The sequence below is a fragment of the Cricetulus griseus genome (genome assembly GCF_003668045.3).
Source record: "Cricetulus griseus strain 17A/GY chromosome 1 unlocalized genomic scaffold, alternate assembly CriGri-PICRH-1.0 chr1_0, whole genome shotgun sequence".
NCBI lineage: Eukaryota > Metazoa > Chordata > Mammalia > Rodentia > Cricetidae > Cricetulus > Cricetulus griseus.
The window spans coordinates 35986245-36000843 of NW_023276806.1; the positions used below are offsets into that span (position 1 = coordinate 35986245).

Genomic DNA, 14599 nt, shown 5'->3' on the forward strand with positions numbered 1-14599 from the left:
AAGCTCAGAGCCTGGGCTGTTGCTTCTTGCTGAGTTCCTTTTGTGTCAAGGTCATTGGTTTCTCACCTTTCTTGAGCAGAGTGACAGTGATTCAGCTCATGCTCAGCCTTCCCAATTCCCCTAAAGCCTGTTAACTAATGAGCTCACTGTCTCCAAGTATTTTTACATGTATATGTCTGGGGGAGGGTAGGGAAAGGGAGGGAGGGAGAGAAAGACAGACAGACACTAGCTCACGTTAGTGGCCAGCAGGTAGAGGTACTCACATGTTACCAGGAGTGGTGTGTGTGTGTGTGTGTGTGTGTGTGTGTGTGTGTGTGTGTGTGTGTGTGTGTGTGTGTGTGTGTGTGTGTGTGTGTGTGTATGTATATGTATGCATGCATGCATGCGAGGCTTACATGTCAATGGCCAGCAAACTAGAGGTGCTCATGTGTTATGAGAGGGTGCTCCAGGAGTGAGGTGGTAAATCAGAAGTCATGGGTAGTTTTGTATTTGATTCAAGAACAAGAAAATAAAGTCATGGGGCAGTCTGGGATTCCTTCGACCTTGGCCCATATTTAGTTAACACACCATAACTAATCAAACTATCCCCCTGGCTCTGTGGGTAGCTCCCACAGTCACAGATGGATAGGAAACAAATTGGGGTGCAAGGTTCTAGGCAGCAGCACAAAGAAAGGGGTGTTGACCAGAGTTGAGGTCAGAAAACAGGCAGGAGAGTGGCTCCACAGCTGCTGGTCATGGCGTAGGCTTGGAGCTCAGGCCTCAGCACACCTCTCAGTGCCAGAAAAAAAAGTCTCTGGAGATTTCAGACTCCAGGGTATCCTCTAGGAAAGAGGAAGTGAGAGTGGCTGCTTCACCCAGACACCACCACAGGGGAAGTGAGATGTGCTGCTCCATAAGAGAGGAGACTGGAACCAAGAAGTCTTGACGGGAAAAGCAGGCAGCTCAGAAATGGGACATGTAATTCCCTAAAGCCTTATACCACGAGCCCGCCTGAACAACCTTGCCTGTGGGCACTTTCTAAACATCTATCCTGCTCCTGCCCCCCACCCCCACCCCACCCCCGCTGTGAACCTCTGCCTCACTCCCTCACAGCCATCTGGCCTGGACTCACAGTATAGACGAGACTGGCCTCTGGCCTCGAGATTGTGATCCTCCTGCCTCTGCTTCCCCAGTTCTGGAACTACAGGCATGCAGTCCCATGCTCACCTTTGTAAAGTTATGTGAAATGCAGGCTTTACTTCACAGAGGCCACCAGCTGCTAGCCCATGCGGGTGCTTACAATTCCATCATTTAAAAATCTTCATCTCTCAGTTGCATCTGCCACCCATGTACAGTGGCCAAAACAGTCAGTGTGGTGCACATTCCCTGCACCACAGAAAACCCAACTGCTCAGGGCTATACCCAAGAATATCATGGAGACCATAACTATCATGGCTACTTGGAAATAGTTTAAACAATAGTGTGTGTGTGTGTGTGTGTGTGTGTGTGTGTGTGTGTGTGTAAGGCCAGCTTTTGTGATAATATGAAATCTAGTCTTGTGTTTGTCTTGAAACATGCCTTATCTCTAAGCATTCCATGTTCAAGGGCATATTTTTGTTTGTTGTTTGAGAGAAGACTTTATTATGTAACCTGGGCTGACTGGCCTAGATCCTCCTGCCTCAGCCTCCCAAGTACTGAGATTATAGGCAGGTTTGTGTTTTAATGGATACCTGGTGTGATGACCAGTACAGTCAATTTGAGAGAATCTAAAATCAGCTGGTAGATGGGCCCCGGGGGATTCTATTAGCTGAGGTAGGAAGGCATGCCACTGGGTGAGAGTGTTCCCATCTGGGATCCGGCACTGCCCAGCAGCTTGCATTCATTTGCTCCCTGACTGTGAGACGGGGTGACCAGATCTTTCAAGCTCCTGCTGTCTCAGCTTCCCCACCATGAGGAACCATGAACTTACATAAACCTTTCCTAGGACGCTTTTGCCAGGGTAATTTAGTACAGCAACAAGAAAGGAAACTAAGTACCCAGGGGTTATAGAGTTTTTGAAAAATGGCAGTGTGGTTTCCGAGCCCTGGGACCCCTCATCCTCCTGCCCACCCCTTAAAAGAAAGGCCAGAATCGTTCTCCTCAGTCTTCCCCAATCCTGCCTAGTTCATCAGGAGGTCTTAAACTTCAGAGACAAAGAGATGCTCATGAGAGGAGGAACACAGCAGGAAAGTGTAGTGTTCCGGCTGCAGCATGCCACAGCTTCAAAGCCACTCTCTAGCCACCATTCAGGATTGGGGCCAGGAAGGTGTGCTGTCCCTGACTCTCACTGCACTGTCTGCTCATCTCCAGGTATTCTACAGCTCAGCCTTGTGAAGAGCCATGCGGACCCTGGAGTGACATGACTCCAGGACAGGCTGCTGCTGCTGCTCTCTCCATCTGCCTCCTGCTGCCTCCCGCAAGGAGCTCAAAGTGTGGGAAATGCATGCTCACCTTTCTATAATGTCCAGGCGCAGCTGGCGTCCATGAGGCAAGGTAATGAGTTCCAGTCCTGAGCTCACACCCATGCGCCTCTTCATGTCTTCAGAGACTTCTAGTATCCTAGCAACCTGTCAGGAGCCAAGCAGAAATTCACTGGATCAGGAAGTGGGTTGCCCCCAGTGTTAATTTAGCATGAGGAAAGAAATACAGTCAGTCCATGGAGATCCTGTGGCTGTGGAGAGAATGTGCTTGTATTTCTTTGAGCGACAGCGTAATCTTAACATACACAATAAATTATAAAACTGGGTGAGGGGCTGGGAAAATAGCTGGGTCCATAAAGTGCTTGCTATACAAGCCTGAGAGCCTGAGTTTGATTCCTAGTGCCCATGTGAAAAGCCAAGCATGGTAGTGTAAGCATAACCTTCAGCACTGAGATGGAAGAGGCAGGTGGATCCCTAGGGCTCACCAGATAGTCAGCCTACCCTAATCTGCAAGCCCCAGCTCCATGTGTGAGACTGTCTCTCAGACAACAGGGTGGATAGCTCCTCAGGACAACAGAGCTCCACACACTGACATGTGCACACGTACATATGTGTTCTATCTCACACATGAACACACACACACACACACACACACACACACACACACACATACACACACACACACACACACATTGCTCCCTCACTTAGTGGGCAAAAGACTGAGGGAAGTCCTAAATGATCTCTACAGCAGATCTGGCATGCATTCATGCCCAGCTAGGGAATTCATCATTTGTTTGAGCTTTGCCCCGGCACAGGCTGGATCCTGGAGGGACATTTTCCTGCCAGCAGCAAGGCTATGCATGTGGAGCCTACCAGTCTCTTTAGTGGAAAAGCAGAGTGCCTTCCAAGCTCCCCTCAGCTCTGGGCTTAGCCATTCATGTTCTAACTTAACAGCCATGGCTGGCTGTTATTGCCCTTAATTACACCTCCCCCGGGTGCAGTAAGTGCACCTTACGGCTGGAAACCATTCCAAACATATGTGATGCTTTAAAACCAACACACCCACACCACCTCCAGAGAGGTTTCCTGAGAGAAAACCTTCCTTTGTTCGAGCCAGCTCTCATCCCAACTCAATTCTTTTCATTGATTAAATTTGTTCTGAGTTCCTTATAGTGGGATCTTTTTACCATCTTGGTTCTAACGTGTCTAGTCACAGTTTAATGGAATGGGAGGTTAGACCTGACCATTTCTAGTTAGTGCACACCATGCTGAAGCATGACAGTGGACTCAGCATGTCTCTAAACTGAGGCCACGATAGCTCACTGACATACTGCAATGTGACCCTGGGACTCAGTGGGTCTAACCAAGTGTAGACATGCCGCTGGCACAGGATAGTTCCTGGGCTTCATCTGGTGGGCTGTCCTCTATCAAAATCACCCAGGCACGCAAACAGTACAAAGATCTTCATAATGTGCCCCACCCTCTCTCTCTCTCTCTCTCTCTCTCTCTCTCTCTCTCTCTCTCTCTCTCACACACACACACACACACACACACACACACACACACACTCTCACACTGCGAGTTCGGCAATTTTGAAACCTGACCTTAGCTTCTGTAGTCGAGCAAGGCAACTATTGTCAGCCCTGGGGGATCAGCATGAGGACCTGGCTGTCCAGCAGTGGCTCCCAGGACAGTATGCAGGCTGTATTCTCAGCTCACCACTGCAGTTTCAATTCACCTTTCTTGAGGGCTTTGCCAAGGATGTGAATGACTATTTGAATTGAATACAAGCTGGGAATCATTGGCCATGTGGAAAGGGGCCAGTTCTGTCCGGATCGTAGAAAAGAGAGTCCCACCTTGACCATGGCAAGACATTCCATATGACAGCCTTTCACGAGTTTAGCCCATCAACCTGTCAGAGATTCTAAGCCCTGTACCTCTTTGGGGTGGACTGTAACCCACACCTTCTATGTAACAAGACTGAAGGGCCCACCACTGGCAGTTTTCTTCTGGAGACTGGTAGGCATCCTGGGGGCTCTGTTTGGAGAGCAAAATGCTTCCATTCTGACTTGAGTATAAGTTGGCCATCATCAGGTCCCATTCCTGGGGTACACATACTTTCTGTGGCCAAGCTAGAGGATTAGGGAATGAGTAGCCTACACTGCAGGCCCAGGCTAAATCCTCAAGATTATAGAGGAGGTGGGAAGCAGTGTTTACTGTGGGCTAAGCCTCCCTTGGCAGGGTAGGAGGGCATAAGTGCCCTCCTTCTGCCCTCCAAGTCCTACTTGCCACCACTTTGTGAAGTCTCTGGAGCCATTTCTCAGCACTCCACTGCTTCGAGGCCACTGCAGTGTGTGGGAGCCCTGATGGGTACCTGGCCTGGCCCTCTACTCAGCTACCAAAAGGCCTACAGTGCAATCAGACTGCCAGGCCCAATCACCGGCTGTGCTGGCTCTGCTCTCCGTAGCTCAGAGGCCTCAGACCTGCACCCACATACCCATGGGCTTGTTTCCCTAACATGGTGGTCAAGTGCTATAACAGCAAGATCCTGTGTGAGCCCAGAAGAAGAAACCTACACACACTGGGAAAGGCAATCAGGCTCTTCCCAATGACCCCATCCCTCTCTTCTTTGGTCCAGAAATGAATCCTGTTTAGACCAACCTCTCTCCCCTTGGCTTTTGACAGATCTGGCATGTGTGCCTCCTAGCCACTTGCAAGACACTTTCCTCCTCCACCTTGCCAGCTAGTCAGCCTTCTAAATTCATCTCAGCTGGCCCCGATCTCTAGCTCCAAGCTCTTGCCTAGGAAGTCCACCACTCCTGCACAGAGTATTCCCAGCCCTGCTGTACACCAAGCTTTTATCATTTTCCCTCTTAACCCATTCCCACCAGACAGAAGGTCCGTCCAGGATAGAGGTGACAGCCGTCGAGGCTGAATGAATATGTAACCCTGGCTAACACGGAGTGCTTGTTCTGGCCAGGCAATGTGCCTGGGGCTTCACATATATTAGCTCAGCCTTCACTGACACCTGGGTGTGATACGCCACTCCACAACTGGAGAGAACATGGGCCATGCAGTTAATGGGGAGTGGTGGGGTTTGGACTCATCCCTAAAGGCCAAGTTTTTTAACTACTGGATTTCACTTCCACATTCAAAGATGATAGGTGGCAGAGTGGCAGTGTCCCACCAGGGTGAGTGGAGAACAAGCAGTGCCTGTCTGCAGATGGGAGGGGCCCATGAGCTGGGGTGCTGGATGCGGATGGGTTCCAGCTTCTAGGGTGCTCAGAACCACCCACTGCCCTGATGCCCTTAATAAGCAGCAGTGCCTGAACTATGTGCTGGGGTGGGGAAGGGCACATGGGACCCAGATGCTGCTCCATGCCTGCTTCCGGCTCCTGGGTGGCCCCATCTCATTGCTGCTGCATTTGGGGTTGGAAACAATTTTCCTGTCGGAAACACTGGCTGTGCCTGGTAGTTGTGGAAAAGCAAGGAACTGGTGGTGGAGGAAAATACTCAGGGGGCTGAATGCTGCCTTGCCCGAGAGGCCAGGGTAAGCAGTCTAGGCTGGTACTTCCGGGAAGCCTGTCTTCCGGTGAACCCTGAAGACAGACATGGGAGGAGGCCCATCAGGAGGACAAAATGTACAGGGCAGGAAAGAGGGAGGACCAAATACTTGTCAGGTGACATCAGACTTGGACTCTCCTTTCAAGGCTGTCAGAAGCAGTGGGAAGACTCCAGACCTGTGAAGAGTGGGCAGGTATCTCCCCTTTTCCTCCTCATAGACACCCAAGGGCTCCCTGCCCCTCCCCCACCTCCCAGAAAGGAGCTGTTCTGTAAGTAGCAACCCCTGTGTGCACAAGGAGCTTCCTTCTGGGGGGTTGAGGGTGGGCAGGTGGGCTCACACTAGGTGTGAATCTCACTCACCTCTGGCTTACTGGCAGGGTCCTGAATACTCAGACCCAGGGCTCAGCATGACTGACTTTCTGGGACAGAAACTCAACCTCTTGCCACAGGACACTAAGGCAAGGATCTATAATGGCAAATTATCTGCCCACCTGTGTGTTCTGCCCAAGGATGCCCAGACAACGGAGTCAACAAGTCCTGTTCTTTCACAGCAGTCCTGTTCCCTGGCTCTCCCCTGGAGGCCTGTTTGGCAGGGACACCCCCTCCTTCTACCAGTGTGGATGAGCCCCTCAACCATGGGTGCTGACTTAGACTAGTCAGCTAGTTACTCTTGCAGGCCTGGATTCAGGAAGAGGGCTTTTCCTACCCAGGATAGCCACAGTTGTTTAGTGGTCCTCCAGGTTATTTTAGGAACCCTTTATCAGCTCCAGAACTCCCTGGGGGATTGCTAGGAGATTAGATTTCCAGCCACAACTCCTGACACAGGAAGGAAAATCCAGCTCTTGAACAAATTCTAACCTTTGAAACTCATGGCCTTCTCCCAGCTGAATGAAATGGGACTTCAAATTTCATGGAGGCCTGACCTGTCACTCAAATGCCCAAGTATCGATTACTGTATGCTGAGAAGGTGGGTTAAGCCCAAGACGCCCATTGTCTAAGAGATCTGAGCACTTATGAACACAGGTCACTGCTCCTGAAGCAAATCCCCCCATAAAAAATGAAGATGATGAAAACGTATCATGTGGAATGAGAATCACGGGCTTGAAATTGTTACCTGAGTATGATAAACAAGTGTTATTTAGAAATGTAATAGGTCTGGCATTCCACATACCAAGTGTTGTCAGTGGTGACCATTAGGAAAGCAGGCTTTTTAAAGTAGCTCTTACTATTTTATTTTATGTGTGTGGGTGTTTTGCCTGCATGTATGTCTGTATAATACATGTGCAGCAGGTGCCCACAGACACCAGAAGAGGGAGTCAGACCCCCTGGACCTGGAGTTACATATAGTTATGAGCTGCCATTTGGGTGCTGGGAATCAGATCAGGGTCAGGAAGGGCAGCCCAGTGCTCTTAACCACTGATCCATCTCCCGCCTAAGATTTGAGATTTTTTATTACATTTATTTATATATTCTCTCTCTCTCTCTCTCTCTCTCTCTCTCTCTCTCTCTCTCTCTGTGTGTGGGGTGGGAGGGGGGGTGTGGATGTGCGTGTGGGTGTGTGTGGTGTGTAGATCGGAGGTCAACTTGCAGAAGTTGGTCCTCTCTTTCCACCATGCGGATTCTGGGTATTCAGGTTGCATCTTGACAGCCAACACATTTACCTACTGAGCCATCTCTTAGGCCCAGGAAGCTGGATTTTGTAGGATTTTGTCTTTTCTTCTAATCTTCATCTTAAAAATTTTCTAACTTGAACAATTCTTAAAAAAAAAAAAAAAAAACCACAAAGATCCAGTTGAAGATGATTATCCTAGAGATCACGTCAGTAATAAATGAATACAGCAGAGTTAAGTACGATGCATAATAGAATAAAATAACCAGGGCCCTGCAACTCCCAAAACCAGGCTTTTAGCTATACTCCTTCGCCCCAGCTGTTCCCATTCTAACAGGCCTGAGGGGAATTCTTAACTAAGCACCAGGTAGGAAGAGGAGGGGCCACAGAAGCTCTTGTCACCAGCAGGCTGGGTGCAGGGGCAGGCCTGGCCTGCCTCTATCCAAGGTGAAGTTTACCAGTTTCCTGCTGGGCAAAGGTTGTCCTGATGGTGGTTCCCACCCTGTAAGTAAATCTCCACACCTACGTTATCACCTGGCTTTTCCCAACGACAAAGTATCCACCCAGCAAGGCAGAGTAGAGCCAGGCACACACCTTCCAAGCCTTCAGCTGTGGGAAGGGGCCAGCCACAGAACACTAACCTTGCAGTCCACGCTCAGCATGTGCTGTGCGATGACCCTGGCATCATTGTTGGTGAAGAGTTCTTTTGCATGCTTCAGCATGGCAGTTTCCAGGGGCTTGTTTTCTGGAGGAAGGAGCTTGGACTCAAAGTCATTGGGTCTGAATGACGACACGGTTTCCATGATAGGCGGCACAAACGTGGTCTTGTCCTCCTGACCCTCATCTATCCGCTGTGCTGCCAGCGGATCCCAAGGTCTCGCTGGGTCATCCCCATCGAGGATCAAGTAGTTGACGCCAGAGTTCCGGGCACCTGATGCCCCATTGTGTTTGGCTGTCAGCAGCTCCTCACGGCTGCTGTGGGCATAGGAGAGAAGCTTGGCTTCCCTGTCATAGCTCACAGCAAAAGCAGGGTTCAGTTCACAGTAGTTGGCCTCTGAGTTGAGCCAGGCAGAAGGAGATGGAGGAACCTTGAGGAAGGGCACTTTGCAGGGCTTTGGGGGTGGCTTGGGGCACAGCTGGCTGTCTGACCCCCGCAATGCCTCCCCTGCCCTAGTGTCTGAAGAGAACCGCCGGACCAGTGCTGGACTCAGAGTGGGCTCGCTGCCAGTCCTGAACACAGGAGAGCTGGGGCAAGGGCTTGTGTCCATACCTGGAGACTGAGGGGGCAGCTTGCAGCCTGTGGAGGAGAAAAGAAGGTCAGAGAGACCTCAGCTGTCCGGAGAACAGAGAACAAAATGGGAGTGACAGCTCCCAGCTCTCACTCTGTGCCCTTGGGTTCCCCTCTGCCACAAAAGAAAACACGGTGACTTTCTCACAGCAGGTCTGGTCTGTGGCAGCCTAGAACTGAAGGCTCCACTGGCTCCACCTCACTCTAGGAGAGATTCTAAACCCCAGGGGCTGGGCTGTAACACCATTTTATGGTCATAGCAGGTTGGGACAGTCAGAATGGGAAACATGTCCTGGGCAGTGAATAACACAATTCTGCATTGAGGAAACAGAAGTCTCCAGCCACAGGAGTTAACGGCCCTGAGTCACAAAGTCAGGGTGGATCTTATTCAGAGAGCAAGGGCGGTAGACAGACACACAGAAACAGTTTACAAAGGGGCACTAGGGGAAATCACTGTGCTCCCATGGAAGGTTACATATAAAAGAAATGAAAAACCATCCCACTAACTCTGACTGCCTATGCCTTTCCCACACCCCACCACTCCCTGGTCATGTAGCCAGCCCAGAGAAGCAGCAAGGTGTCCATAGACAACTGCTCTGTTAGCAGCCCCAGGACCAACTGGGCCACTGCTCACTACACGGAGTGCGGGTGCAGAGCACTAAGGAGCAGACTCTTTCATGATGCCCACCACTTATCTAAAAGATTTGAAGTGTAAAAAGCCTGGGTACAAATGCTAGGTGACCCTCTTACTTAATACGTTAGTTCCTAGGTTTCCTCAACTGCAAAATAACTGCCCACTGGGACTGGTTATGGGACTTAAACACCTGAATGGTAAAGAATTGAGCTAGTCCAGTGTGCCACAACCAGACAGCTCTGCAAACCTCCCCTTCCAGGCTGCAGGCATGGAGTCTTCAAAGCCAGTGGCTTGTTCAGGCAGGAAAAGCCCAACGGCGACCAGGGCCACACTACCACCCCCTTCTCTGAGACTCCCTCACACCTACCTATTGGCAGGTGACTCTCCGACTGGTGGGCTTTGAGGACTAAGGCCCTCCTGTCCGGCACATGATCCAGGCAGGCGGGCTGGCTGCCACTCTTCTCTTTATTCCTGAAGCCAAAGCCAAGGCACAAACATGTCATTAAGTAGTAAAACCTTCGTTAGGCAACGTCAGGGAAAGTTAGGAAAACTTCCAGAATGAGTGCAGCGCATACCCTAACAGTAAAGGAATGACCACAGAGGAGGAGGAACTGATGGGGTGTGGCGAGTCCCCAGGGCCAAGGCAGCTAAGTCCTAGGAGGCCTCCTCAACCCTTCCATCCTGTTGAACAGAGCAGGATGAATGGGTCACGATCCTCTGGGGGCAGTGAGGAGGAATCTGATGACCGGGAATGTGTACTTTTTAAAAATCTTAAAATGATTCCCATTCCCTGGGGGAATGACTTATTTAACTAACATGACTTTTCCACGATGGATCAATGTCAGCTGGGAGGAAGCTGGAGGCCACTCCACGCCTATGCACGGATCAGCACCCCCTCCTCCCACAGCATGGCAGGTCCCAGGGGGTGGCTGTCACACTGAGATCTTCCTGGCTGTGCTTGGAACACCCACAGATGACCTCTAAGTGCTGAGTTAGAAGCAGAGTGGCAGACATGGTCACCAAATGGCACAACCACACAGGGTAGAGGGGAACTTGAAACACTTTTACCTACCCCCATTCCCTCTGTCCTTTCCGCTCAAATTGGAGCTTGTTCTAATTACAGCCAGTAGGAGACTGGATTCTCTCCATAGGGGAAGAGATACACAGGCCCTTCAAGGCTGCAAGGAACGGATCCCACCCCCTCCCCCACCCCCACCCCCACCCCATCATAAATCATTCTTACATAAACCAGATCTGCCCTACCTTTGGGAAACAAAACAAACTTCCAGCAACCTTTCCAAGATAGGTAAGTCAAGACGGGGCAAATTCCAAAAGGAAATGATAATTGAATCGTGTCCACCATGATCAACGGTCAGCCGGCCAGATCAAAGCCCCCCCCATTCCCCCCCCCAGCAGCTGGACGAGTGGAACGTAACCTGCCTGAGTGCACACCTTTGCCCAGGGCCTGAGGCTGCCAGCCAAGAAACATGCCCAGTGTCAGAGCAGGTGGCATTGGGCCAAAGCTGACATGGGGAAGCCACTGAAGGGCAGCAGGGCAGGGTGACAAGCCCATTAAGGCCACTGGTCATGTGGAGGTCACCCTTCCTCCGCCTGGAGTGTGTGGGCTGCTGCCTGTGGGGAGCTGTACCAGAGCCTCTACATTCCAGAGACCAATCAGAACAGCATCTCTGCTATCATCCTTGCCTCCCTGCTCACGTCTAGGCCTGACTTTTGCCTCCCTTGCAGATAATAACAGCTACCAGGAACGATAGTGCTTACTGTAAGTAAACACTTTCCATTTCTTACACCATTTAACCCTTCACGTTCCATGCTTCCAGACGGAGAAAGGGCATCCCAGAGAAGTTAAGGTCCCTGCCCAGGGATGCACAGCTAGCCACATGGAGCCAGCCTGGAGCCACAGGTTCTGAGTCAGATGCTGACTAATAGGAGCACAGCTGTAATTTATGTTACTCACATAGTCCTGTGTTCCATGAAGCGGTTTGCCGTACAGAAATTATAGTTTATATTTTCTCCTGGCCCAGACAGAAGAGCAGAGAGGAGAATGGACACGTTCACTTAGACACTCAGAAGCCAGGAGTGGGGGCAGGGCTGCTGCATAATATGGGGCCAGTCTACATCTCAGCTGCTTTCCCCCACACCCGCTCTGACAGGTGGATCTATGAAGGATTCTCAGCTCTGGAAGCCAGATCTATACAAATATGGAGCTCGCCTCTCAGCCCTTTCCTGCCCTACTCTCCGAATGTTTCTCTTCATTCTCAGGGGCACAGAGTTTGCCCCCTCTACACCTCCAGTCCTTCGAATCCTATCTGTTCTCTCCAAGTCAATCCTTTCCCACACTACCAGTCCCTAGTCCGAGACCTCAACAGTGACCCCTGCTGGATGCTGACAACAGCATGTCCACAGTCGCTGCTCAGATCAAATGACTTTTTCCTCCAAGGCACGCCTCTCTCCCCATGTCACTGGTGTATTGCCTAGGTGGTCTTCTCAGTGTCCTTCCAACTCCCAAGACCCCAGAAGCCTAGCTTCTAGCTCTCTCTCTTGCTTTCAGCCTAGGTCCCTCCCGAAACCCTGACGTTCTTGCTTCATTCATTCAGTCTCTCTCCTCAGTCTATGCGCACTGCTACCCAGTTCTGCTTTAGGGTTTGTTCACCATACCGCGATTTTGTAACCACAAAGGCCTCCACCATTAGCTAGGATTTCCCCTACACATCTCTCCCTTACGTAGACCCTCTGTTCTAGACTGACCAATCGACTCTCCAGGTTCCTCTGGCCCCTCTTCTTTGCAGTGTCCTCCAAACATCCCCTTGCCTTCAGATCAGCCTCTCCCCTCCTCAGCCCCTGTGCCTTTTGTTGCTGCTTTTGTTTTTTGAAGTGGGCTCCCACTGTATAATCTAGGAAGACCTCGAATTTGGGGCAATCCTCCCACTTTGCCTCAAAGCACTGAGGCGTGCGTTGCACACCCGGCTCTGCCATTTGCTTTTGGTGCACTTTAACTGGGAGCTAATCAGGCACGCCTGGTAACAGCTGTCCACTCACAGTGAGTATAGCAATATTCTCTACACTCCTTGGCCTAAACTAGGCCCCCAGCACCCCTTGGACCTACCTGAGGAGGTTTCCCCGGGGCAAGCTGTGTTCCCGAGCCTGGATGCTACCCGTGGTGAGGCTAAACCTCTTAGCCATATCAGGCCTTCCATCAGTAAAGCTGCCTTCCCGGCCGAAGCCTGGTGAAGTGCCGTAACGCTCCTCCAGACACCAGAGGGGCACCGTCCTGTTGATGGGCTGGAATATGATGGCACCGCTCTGCTGGGAGATAGGCCGCCGGTTGCCCACGTAGCAGCGCACCAACCCGGGGATGGAGTCAAAGCTCTCCATCTCAAATTGGTACTGTACTCGGCTGTAGGCCTCACTGAGCCGCAGAACAGTCCGGTTGATCTTAAAGTGCTGAGCGAGGTTCTTCCACTGACAGGTCAGAACAAAGTTTCCTGGGCTAGACAGGGAGTCTCGAACCAGGAAGTCACCATCTCGCTGTACAAGGTTTTCAGATACCTGTAGACGGAATGGTGAATGAGGAACTAGAGAGCCAAACTTATCCTCTCAAGAGCTTAGCAGAAGTCACTGCTGCTGTGACTCTCCTTTCTGTGTGTGCATCCATGCAGAGACCAGAGGATAACTTAGGGTGTCAGCCCTTAGGTACAACCCATTTTTTTTTTTTTTGAGACAGGGCCTCCCATTGGCCTGGAACTTTCCAAGTAGACGAGGCTAGCTGGCCAGCAAGCCAGGAATCTGTCTCTATCTGCCTCCCTATTGCATTTGTTACTACACCTGGCTTTCCTTTTTACTTCTCCCCCCATTTCTCTCCCCTCCTTCCCTACCTCTCTCTCCCTTTCTCCCTCTTTCCCTCCCTCCTTCCCTCTCTCTCTCTCTCCCTCCCTCTCTTTCTCTCTCTCCCTCTCCCTCTCTCTCTCTCTCTCTCTCTCTCTCTCTCTCTGCACCTCTCTCTTTAACTTTTCTTAAGTGTGTTCTGGGGATTGATCCTTATGCTTACAAGATGACCATTTTACCAACTGAGCCATCTCCTAGCACTCCTTCCTTCATCAGATCTTTAGTTTGTTAAAGGTCACACTCAAGAACTATTTACTAGCTGGATATGGCCACAGTGTAATCCCAGTGCTCAGGAGACTAAAGCAAGGCTGTCAGTTTGAGGCCAGCCTGGGATCTCTCAAAAACAAAACACCAAACTTTGTTGACCATCCTGTGCATGCTCAGCACCACTGCAGGCTCAGGGGACACAGCAGTGACTAAGTACTTCTTCAGGGGCTTTCTATGTTTAATGTAGCCACTCTCATCTTAGGACAGACAGCCACTGGTATGTGTCAGATGTTGTCAAGGAAAAGAAAACTTTGGACTGGAGACAGGGTCTTGGGAGGGTGATCTTTCAAATGAGGGTGGTCACAAGAACATGACATTAACACAGACTTGAAGAATGTAAAACAGCAAGAAATGAGACTGTATTCCCTATGGGTCTGACTTTCCTTCTAACTAGTGAAGGGAGGAGGAGCAGGAGCTGTTTTGCTGCCTAGACATCTTCCTAAGATTCCCATCTACGAAGCAGGATGAGACCAGTGATGGCATGGCGAGCTCTGGACATGCTAGGAGGCTAGAAAAAAAGTCACTTAAGGTTCCCTCAACTCAAAAGGTTATTGGAAAGATAATGCATTTGCATATACAATGGCGTGTCACACAATGGATACCCCCAAGTAGGAAAACACTATGATGGTGATGTTTACAGCAAAAACCTATACTGTGTCAGTCATTTTAGCTAGGTTTGCATCCTGCCCCAGATATGTGACTAGACAAATTATATAAGCTCTTTGTGGCTTAGTTACATCATCTATAAGATGTAGACAATGTTATTGCTTATAGATGGGCTGAAAGTTTCAAAGGGTTAGAATACTGCCACACTGTTATCATTGCCATGGGGTTTCCATTACCTAGGCCAGGATGATGTCTTACTGAGAGTTCATCCTCTTAGAACACTAAGAAAG

General features: G+C 50.4%; 1 protein-coding gene across 2 annotated transcripts in view; it reads right to left on the bottom strand.

The window, feature by feature from the left end:
• Positions 1-14599, bottom strand: part of LOC100758812 (BCAR3 adaptor protein, NSP family member) — a 110500-nt gene that overhangs the window by 8934 nt on the left and 86967 nt on the right. For both annotated transcript variants that reach the window (XM_027395642.2, XM_027395643.2), the window contains 4 exons: positions 12658-13100; positions 9901-10004; positions 8253-8908; positions 2470-2585 (listed from right to left, as the gene is read on the bottom strand). In XM_027395642.2, coding sequence (XP_027251443.1) covers positions 2470-2585; positions 8253-8908; positions 9901-10004; positions 12658-13100 — 1319 coding nt within the window. The remainder of the gene's footprint in view (positions 1-2469; positions 2586-8252; positions 8909-9900; positions 10005-12657; positions 13101-14599) is intronic.